The 12,491-nt window shown below is 36.1% G+C and overlaps 1 protein-coding gene across 4 annotated transcripts in view; it reads left to right on the top strand.

Annotated features, from left to right (window-relative positions):
* The window catches only part of GALC (galactosylceramidase), a 124,653-nt gene extending 114,811 nt beyond the window's left edge, over window positions 1-9,842 (top strand). For all 4 annotated transcript variants that reach the window (XM_063793026.1, XM_016926531.4, XM_016926533.4 and 1 more), the window contains exons 15-17: window positions 1,289-1,452; window positions 2,867-2,943; window positions 7,979-9,842. In XM_063793026.1, coding sequence (XP_063649096.1) covers window positions 1,289-1,452; window positions 2,867-2,943; window positions 7,979-8,125 — 388 coding nt within the window. In that variant the 3' untranslated portion in view covers window positions 8,126-9,842. The remainder of the gene's footprint in view (window positions 1-1,288; window positions 1,453-2,866; window positions 2,944-7,978) is intronic.
* Window positions 9,843-12,491: the final 2,649 nt, after the last annotated feature.

Raw genomic sequence — 12,491 nt, 5'->3', positions numbered from 1 at the left:
CTTGAGTTACTTAGCATTTATCTTCCTGTAAAGTAGTCCAGCTCTGCTTAGATAATTAAGTGTGGATTGTCCTCCCTGTGTAGCTGATGTAGGTACTTCTGTAATATTTTCCTTTATGTAGTAAAATTTCACTGTGCAAAATTCACTGATAAGACACAGAAATGTAAAAGCCACATAATTCTAGATCTCATTCCCCCCAGCCCATTTCCAGAATGGATTTCTTGATGTTTCCAGTTTTATGTGAGATATATTGCTTGATTTATGACTTGGTTATGTGCAGGCTTTCTTTTTCTTCCCACTTGCAGTTAGATACTGAGTAGGAAGTGAAATATTTTCAGAGATCATGTTGGTTTGGGGTGGTTGTAGCATTCCAGAAGGAAAGTGTTGTACCTGGTAGCATTTGTAAGAGGAAACCTGGAGGAGAGCTCACTGTAAAAGCTCTGGTAGTCCCTGGACAGCTGAATCTTTTCCCATCTTTGATAGACTGCTGTGGATCAGTGAGCCTAGAACCAGGATTTTATTGCTTCCTTATAGACAGATACTTCATAGGGGAAAATGGTCCTCAAAGTGGCATTCCTGGACGAGCAGCATCAGCATCACCTGGGAACTTGTTAGACATGCACATTCAAGGGGCTGCCCCAGATGTACTGAATCACGCTGTGGGGTAGGGCCAGTGAACTGAGTTTAAGAAGCCCTCCAGGTGATTTCAGTGCTGTTCAGGTGTGAGAAGCCCTCCTAGAGAGTCAACTCTGTGGTCTTTGCAGAAAAATAATTTTAGATCTTTTCTTCTGGAGTTTTAAAGTTTTGTTAGATTTAAATGTAAAAGTTGGCCCCGGAATAGCTTATGTTCTCCCAAAGGCTCCTAGCATTGCCTTCATTGCCTCTCTTTGTTGATGGAAGTTTGAATAAACATTTTCCCTCAGAATTGTGTGGAACTTTTTACTTTTTAATGTGTTCATAGACAGTAGTGGCATTTTAAAATATTGTATTCTTAAGATGAGAAGTTGTTTTATTGTAGAAAAAATATTTTCTCAGGAAACTTAAAAATCATAACTGTTATTGTCCAGTAATCATTTAAAGAGGCAATGAAATGACTTAAGTCATGTAACATTTAAAACTGTTGTCAATAAAGATTCTTGAAGCCCATCTCTGCTACAGGCTTAGACTTAGCAAATCACATTCTCACCTCAATTAGAAGTTTGGAAGCATGTGCTGTGAAATGACATATCTGTACTATGTTACAAAGGGCATATTTTAAAGAGTACTAATCAACTGTTTTATTTTGCAGGACCAATCTGACTATAAAGTGTGATGTTTACATAGAGACCCCTGACACAGGAGGTGTGTTCATTGCAGGAAGAGTAAATAAAGGTGGTATTTTGATTAGAAGTGCCAGAGGAATTTTCTTCTGGATTTTTGCAAATGGATCTTACAGGGTTACAGGTGATTTAGGTAAGTGACTTTTTTTTTTTTTAAATAGCATATGACTTATGGGCTATGTTATTTTGAGCACCTACTTGTTATTTGTGGGAGTGATAAAAAGAATTCAACCCAAGGTGTTTGGACGTCTAATTGGGAAGGGATGTAAGCAAATACCAAATAGTTTACAATTATAGAAAGTTATTTAATTCCTAGAGATGGGGGCAGCTCTGTGGAAGGGAAAATAATTGTACAAAGCTTTTAAGGGTATTGTAGAGTTGAACTGGGCTGTGAGGATAGGATTTGCATAGATAGTATCAAAACCATCTGAGGTAGTGGTGGTAGGGAGAGAATGCTCAGGAGGCATCATAAATAAAAGCAAGAGTATAAGGCTGTTGCTGCTGTACCTATAGAAATATAAGGAGGGGAATTGATCGGCTTAAAATGGAAAAATCTCATTTTTGAATTTAGTTAATACTTGAAAATAGCTTGACTTTTCTCAGTCATCTTTACAGCCCTTGTGTTAGGTAGGATAATATTTTATCCAGAATAGGTGCTTCAAATATGTTCAGATTGAACTGTATCCACTTCAGATTGGTTTTGATACACACCACTCCTTTGAAGCTAGACCTTACTGGTAGTGACTTTTCTTGATTCTCAGTCTCTTGACTTTCGTCTTACCTTAATTTAAAAATATCTCTTTTATAGTTTTCTGCTCTTTGCTTTGACTCCATAAATAAAATAAAAATTAAAGAGGAAGTAGGTAGTAAGGATATTAGAACAAGAGTTACATATTCATAGCATTACCAATCTGAACTTACCTCAGTGATATTGAAATCGAAAACATAGAACCAGTGAAGTTAATTGAGTTGCCTAATGACTCAAAGCTAGTTAGTGGCAGAACTGGAACTAGGAATTTAAATCTGTGTCTGCAGTCCCTATTGTCTGTTTTAAACCGCCTACTTGAAATTTTGTCCTGGGGTTCTCATAGGCACTCAAATAACACTAATTCCAAAAATTAACTTATTATTTTCTCCCTCTAAGTTAATACTATTACCATGTGACCAATTAGACTGGCTGGACATTTTATATTCTGTCTCTCTTGTCTTCCATATTCAATCCAGTCATGTATAAATGTGTACTTGAACTACAGATGCTAACACCTCATACTATCACTTGTTTTTAAGTTTATTTCACTGGTTCTGTTGTGAGCTCACATATAGTATATGGCTCAGAGTAGGATCTCAGTATATGCTATTAAATGCATGGCTAAATGAAAAATGTTTTGGCTTAACTCAGTTGTAGATCTGGGAATGAAGGGACATAGCTCTCTGTTGAGGCTGACTTTACTACATACAGATGCCACTCGAGAACCCCACTGAATTATATGATTCTGTGATTGAGATCTCAAAATTATATCTATTGGGATAATACTTTTGTGTTACAGCTGGATGGATTATATATGCTTTAGGACGTGTTGAAGTTACAGCAAAAAAATGGTATACACTCACGTTGACTATTAAGGTAAGTATTGCTGATTGGAGTCTGGAGGTAAAATGCTCTTTTGTTGTGCATTTCTATAATTTTCTGTTATAAAATAGGAGGGGGAAAGTGTGACATATAATGAAGAGAGACAAAGAATCTGCCTTGGTGCCGGGAAGCCACTCATCCCTAGGATAGTTACATGTGTGAGGGTAACCTATGTGAGAACCATCAGCAGTTGACTTTATCAGGTCACTATTTTTTTAAAAAATTTTATTTTGTTTTTTAAACTGAGGCATAATTGATAGAGTCAATAATTGAACTATTTTTTTCAAGTTTGCTTGAACCAAGACTGTACATGGAGCTTATAGATGTAAGCAAAGCCGTATACATTTATTTTTGATGGTTAAGAATAATTTGGTTTTCAATTATAAGCATAATTTTTAGAAATTGGTTTCCATGAATATTTTAGTCAGAGAAAATACCAGATTAATTTTAGTATAATAGAAATATAAAAATGTTCCTGAGAATCACTGGGTGACCATGAGTTACTGCTCGACAGTGCTTCCAAGGGATGCTGTGCAGATAAATTTTTTGTGTATAATGTGTTGGTCTCTCCCAAGATAGCTCTCTCACAATTTTGTTTAGAGTGCAATAGAAATTAAAAATCAGATTCCAATAACTTTGGAATTTGTTCTCTCAACCACCAAAAATGACAGCACTAATTATTTTTTAGCATTAACAATATGTATATTGAAGATTTGGTTTGGATGTAGCATAGATTATTTAACTATACCACACTAGCCAAATTGTAGCCATTTTATAGCAATTATAATAATATTCACTATTATTGAATTTGAAGATTTTTTCCAAACTCATAGATATGATTTGTATTTCCTTGATAATTAGGGAGCTTGCACATCTAATGTTTACTGGCTATTTGTATTTTCTCTTCTCTGAAGTTGCCTGTTCACTTCTTTCTTCATTTTTCTATCGTGTTGTCTTTTTCTGGCAAATTTGTGTGAATTTAGTATGTATTCTGGATAGTAACCCATTGTCTGTTACATACGTCACAACTATGCTCTTCCCTCATGTGTATTCTAATTTTGCTTATGGTATTTTTGATGATTGTAAGTTTTACATTTTGGTACTGTCAAATATTTCACTTTTTATTCATTGCTTTTATGTTTCATGTTTTAAATAAGGCCTTCTTGTTTCTCAAGGTTAGGAACATTTTTCCCCCAAGCTAAACAAAGTTTAGGATTTATTTTTATGTGTAAGTCTTTAATACGTCAGAAATTTACTTGTGAATTGTAAGGGGAAGTATTGAATATAATTTTTTAAAAAATGGATAGCCATCATTTATTACAATGGACTATCCTTTTGCCCATAATTTAAAGGCTACCTTTTTGATGTAACAAATCAGCACATGTGCACATGCTTGTTTCTGAACTTTTTTCTGTTCTCCATATTGATGTTTGTCTATTATTATCCAAAATCACACTTTTAATTGGTGTTCACATTCTAAAAGCTTTGATGATACAGCTACTCCCTTGCTTCCTTCAGAGTTTTCTTACCTGACCACTTGATAGAAAACAGCACCCCATCTCACTCTCTAACTCCTTTCTGTTGCTTTATTTTTCTCCAAAAGTTTTATCCCAAGCTGACATCACACATATTCTGTTAATTGTTCATGTGTTTTCCTACTCCCTTCACTAGCACATAGCTCCTTTAGTGACAGGCTTTTCTCCATATTCCTCACTGCTGGCTCTGTAGCACCTAGAAAAGTGCCTGACAGCCAGGCAGAGCAAGAGTCCGAATAATACTTGGTAAATCAATGAATGGATATCTGGTGGGGCAACTTCCTCATTGTTTCTTTTTCAAAATTATCTTTGCTATTCCACTATATATATTATTCGATTTGACTTTTAAAAAACAAACTTTCAGTTACTTGAAAAATGGTGCTGGTATTACATTAAATTTACACATCAATTTAGGAAAAAATGACTTTTTTTTTTTTTTTTAACAATAATGTGTTTCCCCATGAGAGAACACAGGAACAAAAGCATGCTATATTTCACCATTTATTAAGATTTGCCACTATGTCCTTCAGTTTTATTTTTGCAAACTTTTGATTAGGTTTGTTTTAGTAATTTTATGAGTTTTTTTGAAATCATGAATGAGATTTTAAAATTTTTCTTAATTTTTTTCAGGTACTTTTCATACCTGGTTAAAATATCAATAGGATGTGAGGCATCCTGCCTCACATCCTGTTCCTTCTTCTTGACCCCATTCTGTGTCTTGTACTTCTGATACAGCCACTCTTCACTATTTTAGCTGTTTCTTCTGGTGTGTCTTTAATATAATGTGATTCATTACTTTTAAAAATTGGCTCTTGTCTTGCTACTAGGATGGATAGGACTTTGCTGGCTCGCACCCACCTCACTCCCCTACTCCTGTTATTTTGTGTTTCATCAACTATGGGCATTCTGTTTCCTCTTGAATCTCAGCTTTTGCCACATACTCTGAGGGTCTTCTGTAACTATCTGCACTAAAGTAGTCTGTCAGGCACCCATTGTCACCTTGACCTGGCTTAATTTTTACATGCTACTTATCTTTTAGCTCTCATTTTGTGTGTGTGTGCATATCTGTCCATCTCCTTCTACTAGAATATAAGCTCCATAAGAGCAGGGACCTTGTCTTTCTTGTTCATCTTAAATTCCCAGTGCATTAAACAGTATTTGACATATAAATCTTCTTTGTGTAAATAAAAAAAACAAAACATCATCTTCTATGTTGCCCATATTCCAAATTACAGCTAATGTGAGGATTTTGTCACTGACTATCAGTCACCTGTTGAATTCTTCTCAGCACTTGTCAGGTGACTTGTCCCAGTTCTGTTGCATGGTGGGTAGCACAATGGACTTTGAAGTCTACTATATTCTACTTGCAAGTATTTTATATTGCACAGCTTCAATTTTCCCATCCATGACATCATGAAGAACACTTTTCTTATGAAGATTCAATGAGAAAATAAATATATATATATGTAGTACCTGATATGTGGTAAGCACTTAATGAGTCAAGTTAATATTTTTAGGAGTAGGAGTGTTTGGAACCAGACAGACCAGCATTCATATTTCCTCACTAACACATACTGAGACTTCTAGCAAGTTATTCCACCTCTTTGAGTATCCGTTTCCTTATCTGCAAAATGGAGATAACTTCTGTGAGGTTGTTTTGAGGGTTAAATGTGTTTCATTCTTATATTCAACACATTTTTATTAAGCCCCTACTGTATGCACTTTACTAAGTCCTAGGGATACAGCAGCGAACGAAACAGACAAGATTCCTGCTCTCTTAGAGCATATATTCTTCTAGGACAGGGGTTGGCAACTTTTTCTGTAAAGGGCCAGATAGTAAATATTTTAGACTTCGTGGGCCATGTGGTCTCTGCTGTGGCTACCCAGTTCGGCTATTGTAATGAGTAAAAAAGCCATAGACAATAGACAATAGACAATAATGAGAAAAAAAGCCATAGACAATGGATGTGGCTGTGTTTCAGTAAGATTTTATTTATTAAAAAAAGGGCGGTTGGCATGTAGGTCATAGTTTGCTGAGCCCTATCCTGAGATAATAAACTTGTAAATAAGTTTATAAATGATTATGAAGAAAAAATAGAGTCATGAGATAAAGTAGCTCTGTTACCCTGATTCTCTAACCAGGGAGGTGAGGAAAGACCTCACTGAGTGGGTAGTACTTGAGTGCAGACCTGAATGCTGGGAAGAACAATTTGAGCAGACCAAGTGGCAGGTGCAAAAGGCAGGTGTAGCTGACATTGTGTGAAGAGCAGCCTGGAGGCTGGGGTGGCTGAAGTCTGGGGAGTCAGGAGAGATAAGGTCCTGTTAGACAGGTTTTGTGCTTAATGTGATCTGTGATTTGAGTCCCTTGGCTCGGTGTTAATATTGAGTGTTTGATGGCAGCAGAAGATGTTCAGTAAGCACTTCTAGAGCTGAAGATAGCTGTGCAAGTCTGTAGTAATAGGAATGTGGCTCTGAATTTGGAGCTAGGTGACTTGGAGTGAAAACCTGTGACTTTGAGCTTTAATCTATTAAGCCTCAGTGTTTCCATGCATAAAATAAAAGAACTAAATTAAGGTCCATTACATTATACTTCCAAGACTTAAAAGCAGATTTATTCTGGTTCTTGGCCCAGTGCTTTGAGTTTTGAGCTCTTCACCTTCTGAGAGTAGCTAGTTTTATATGATTGACTGTAGTTAGTATGCTGTGAATATGTGCTCATAAATGTACTATCATAAAGATAATAAGAGCTGAGATTTATTGTTTACCATGTGCCAGGCACTGAGCTAAGTAGAATGGCAACATTCTGAGGAAGGTGTAATTTTTTCTTTCACTGTCAGTGACCAGTAAGTCACACCTTATAGATGCCTCCCTTCTTCCACCCGCTGCACCCTACTCCATCATCACTTTAACTGATGGTTACTGTTTTTCCAACTTAAGGGTAGGAGCTTCATATGGCTTTGAAGTGATATTCTATTCATGGCAACAAAACACAAAAACTAAGGTTAATTATTTTTCTTCTGGCTGGGCAGAGGCTCCTTAATGAAAACCTTAAGGAAGCAATGAGGTAGAAGCAGATGTTTTGACTCCAGCAGTCATGTCTGAAGAGCTGGTGGCTGTTAGCCACACCACTTGTACATGTGACTACTTATAAATAACTTTTGTTAAATTTTAATGAGCTTTTCTCTAAAACTTTATAATAATGCCTGAAAAGTTTTGCATTTTGTTGGTTTTAAATTTTGGTGGAGCACAGGAAATATTGAGGTATTCCTTGTACGTTGGGAACGATTTAAGTAGGTAGATAAAAATTTCTTCCTAGAGTTTTTTTCTGTATTTTAAACTTTTGCTCAAACTTGTGGAATTGTGTTTTGCTGTGGTTAAGTCTTGAGTGAGTAGTACATTTGCTCCACTAAGTAGTGGGCCATACATGATCAAGAAACAGACTTCAGAGGACCATTTTCATATGGTTTCAAGGAATGTGTTTCTTTCTACTCTAGGGTCATTTCGCCTCTGGCATGCTGAATGACAAGTCTCTGTGGACAGACATCCCTGTGAATTTTCCAAAGAATGGCTGGGCTGCAATTGGAACTCACTCCTTTGAATTTGCACAGTTTGACAACTTTCTTGTGGAAGCCACACGCTAATACTTAACAGGGCATCATAGAATACTCTGGATTTTCTTCCCTTCTTTTTGGTTTTGGTTCAGAGCCAGTTCTTGTTTCATTGGAACAGTATATGAGGCTTTTGGGCTAAAAATAATGAAGAGTAAAAGGGGAGAGAAATTTATTTTTAATTTACCCTGTGGAAGATTTTATTAGAATTAATTCCAAGGGGAAAACTGGTGAATCTTTAACATTACCTGGTGTGTTCCCTAACATTCAAACTGTGCATTGGCCATACCCTTAGGAGTGGTTTGAGTAGTACAGACCTCGAAGCCTTGCTGCTAACACTGAGGTAGCTCTCTTCATCTTATTTGCAAGCGGTCCTGTAGATGGCAGTAACTTGATCATCACTGAGATGTATTTATGCATGCTGACCGTGTGTCCAAGTGAGCCAATGTCTTCATCACAAGATGATGCTGCCATAATAGAAAGCTGTAGAACACTAGAAGTAGCTTTTTGAAAACCACTTCAACCTGTTATGCTTTATGCTCTAAAAAGTATTTTTTTATTTTCCTTTTTAAGATGATACTTTTGAAATGCAGGATATGATGAGTGGGATGATTTTAAAAATGCCTCTTTAATAAACTACCTCTAACACTATTTCTGCAGTAATAGATATTAGCAGATTAATTGGGTTATTTGCATTATTTAATTTTTTTGATTCCAAGTTTTGGTCTTGTAACCACTATAACTCTCTGTGAACGTTTTTCCAGGTGGCTGGAAGAAGGAAGAAAACCTGATATAGCCAATGCTGTTGTAGTCGTTTCCTCAGCCTCTTCTCACTGTGCTGTGGTCTGTCCTCACATGTGCACTGGTAACAGACTCACACAGCTGATGAATGCTTTTCTCTCCTTATGTGTGGAAGGAGGGGAGCACTTAGACATTTGCTAACTCCCAGAATTGGATCATCTCCTAAGATGTACTTACTTTTTAAAGTCCAAATATGTTTATATTTAAATATACATGAGCATGTTCATCATGTTGTATGATTTATACTAAGCATTAATGTGGCTCTAAGTAGCAAATCAGTTATTCATGTAGGTAAAGTAAATCTAGAATTATTTATAAGAATTACTCATTGAACTAATTCTACTATTTAGGAATTTGTAAGAGTCTAACATAGGCTTAGCTACAGTGAAGTTTTGCATTGCTTTTGAAGACAAGAAGATAAGTGCTAGAATAAATAAGATTACAGAGAAAATTTTTTGTTAAAACCAAGTGATTTCCAGCTGATGTATCTAATATTTTTTAAAACTAACATTATAGAGGTGTAATTTATTTACAATAAAATGTTCCTACTTTAAATATACAATTCAGTGAGTTTTGATAAATGGATATACCCATGTAACCAACACTCCAGTCAAGCTTCAGAATATTTCCATCACCCCAGAAGGTTCTCTTGTATACCTGCTCAGTCAGTTCCTTTCACTCCCAATTGTTGGCAGCCATTGATAGGAATTCTATCACTATAGGTTAGTTTTCTTTGTTCCAGAACATCATGAAAGTGGTGTCATGTACTATGTATTCTTATGAATGGTTTCTTTCCGTCAGCATAATGATTTGAGATTTGTCCATGTTGTGTGATTCAGTGGTTTGTTCCTTCTTATTTCTGAAGAATTTTCCATTGTATGAATATACCACAATTTGTTTCCTCCCCACCAGTTTCTGATACTACAATTAAAACTGTCTACATTTACAATCTTTGTGTCAAATATATTTTTATTTCTTCTGGATGAATACTGAGGAGTGAAATTCCTGGGTCTTATGTTAATTTTATGTTTAACTTTATAAGAAACTACCAAACTGTTTTCCAAAATGATTGTATGGTTTTACACTTCTATCAACAATGTTTAAAAGTTCCAGTTACTCTGCATTCTTGTCAGTGCTTCATGTTGTCATTCTTTTTAATTTTAACCCTTAATTGTGGGTGTATAGTATGTACATTTCTCTGATGACTAAAGCTATTGAGCAGATGTCATGGACTTAATGGACATTTATGTACTTTGTTTTATGTAATATCTATTCAAATATTTTGCTCATCTAAAAAATTCTGTTTTTTCCATTGAGTTTTAAGAGCTCTTTACATCTTCCAGATACATGTTTTTTTTTTTTAAAGTTTTGAAAATTATTTTCTCTATTTCTACAAAGAGCCTGATGGAATTCTCATTGTGATTGCATTTAAATTATAGATAAATCTGGAGAGAACTGATATCTGACTAATATGGACCCTTCAAATCCATGAGCAGTTACACCTTTTTAAAAATTTTATTTTACTTTAAGTTCCAGGATACATGTGCAGAAGGTGCAGGTTTGTTACATAGGTATACGTGTGCCATGGTGGTTTGCTGCACCTATTGACCCATTCTTTTAAGTTCCCTCCCCTCGCCCCCCACCCCCCAACAGGCCCTGGTATGTGTTGTTCCCCTCCCTGTGTCCTTGTGTTCTCATTGTTCAGCTCCCACTTATGAGTGAGAACATGCAGTGTTTGATTTTCTCTTCCTGTGTTAGTTTGCTGAGCATGATGGCTTCCAGCTTCATCCATGTCCCTGCAAAGGAAATGATCTCATTCTTTTTTATGGCTGTGTAGTGTATATGTATCCATGGTGTATATGTATCATGTTTTCTTTATCCAGTCTATGGTTGATGGATATTTGGGTTGGTTCCATAACTTTGCTATTGTAAATGGTGCTGCAGTAAACTTATGTGTGCATGTGTCTTTATAGCAGAATGATTTATATTCCTTTGGGTGTATACCCAGTAATGGGATTGCTGGGTCAAATGGTATTTCTGGTTCTAGATCCTTGAGGAATCACCACACTGTCTTCCACAATGGTTGAACTAATTTACATTCCCACCAACAGTGTAAAAGCACTTCTATTTCTCCACAGCCTCACCTGCATCTGTTCTTTCTTGACTTTTTAATAATTGCCATTCTGACTGGCATGAGATGGTATCTCATTGTGGTTTTGATTTGCATTTCTCTAATGATTAGTGATGTTGAGCTTTTTTTCATGTTTGTTGGGTAGGTAAATGTCTTCTATTTGAATAGTGTCTGTTCATATTCTTTGCCCACTTTTCGATGGAGTTGTTTTTTTCTTGTACATTTAAGTACTTTGTAAATTCTGTATATTAGACCTTTGTCAGATGGATAGACTGCAAAAATGTTTTCTCATTCTGTAGGTTGCCTGTTCAATGTGATGATAGTTTCTTTTGCTGTGCAGAAGCTCTTTAGTTTAATTAGATCCCGTATGTCAATTTTGGCTGTTTCGCAGTTGCTTTTGGCATTTTCATCATGAAGTCTTTGCCCATGCCTTTGTCCTCGGTGGTATTGCCTAGATTTTCTTCTAGGGTTTTTATGGTTTGGGTTTTACATTTAAGTCTTTAATTCATCTTGAGTTAATTTTTCTATAAGGTGTAAGGAAGGGATCCAGTTTCAGTTTTCTGCATATGGCTAGCCAGTTTTCCCAGCACCATTTATTGAACAGGAGATCCTTTTCCCACTGCTTGTTTTTGTCAGGTTTGTCGAAGAGCAGATGGTTGTAGATGTGTGGTGTTATTTCTGAAGTCTCTGTTCTGTTCCATTGGTCTATATGTCTGTTTTGGTACCAGTACCATGCTGGTTTGGTTACTGTAGTCTTATAGTATAGTTTGACATCAGCTAACATGATGCTTCCAGCTTTGTTCTTTTTGCTTAGGATTTTCTTGGCTATACGGGGTCTTCTTTGATTTCATATGAAATTTAAAGTAGTTTTTTCTAATTCTGTGAAAAATGTCAAGGGTAGTTTGATGGGAATAGCATTGAATCTATAAATTACTTTGGGCAGTGTGGCCATCTTCATGGTATTGATTCTTCCTATCCATGAGGATGGAATGTTTTTCCATTTGTTTGTGTCCTCTCTTACTTCCTTGAGCAGTGGTTTGTAGTTGTCCTTGAAGAGGTCCTTCACATCCCTTGTTAGCTGTATTCGTAGGTATTTTATTCTCTGTGTAGCAATTGTGAATGAGAGTTCATTCATGATTTGGCTCTCTGCTTGTCTATTGTTGGTGTAAAGGAATGCTTGTGATTTTTCCACATTTATTTTGTATCCCGAGACTTTGCTGAAGTTGCTTATCAGCTTAAGGAGTTTTTGGACTGAGATGATGGGGTTTTCTAAATTTAGAATCATGTTATCTGCAAACAGAGACAATTAGACTTTCTCTCTTCCTATCTGAATACCCTTTATTTCTTTCTCTTGCCTGATTGCCCTGGCCAGAACTTCTGATACTATGTTGAATGGGAGTGTCGAGAGAGGGTATCCTTGCCTTGGTGCTGGTTTTCAAAGGGAATGCTTCCAGTTTTTTCCCATTC

This window comes from Pan troglodytes, chromosome 15 (assembly GCF_028858775.2).
Source record: "Pan troglodytes isolate AG18354 chromosome 15, NHGRI_mPanTro3-v2.0_pri, whole genome shotgun sequence".
Classification (NCBI taxonomy): Eukaryota; Metazoa; Chordata; class Mammalia; order Primates; family Hominidae; genus Pan; species Pan troglodytes.
This window is presented reverse-complemented; position numbering and strand designations above follow the sequence as displayed.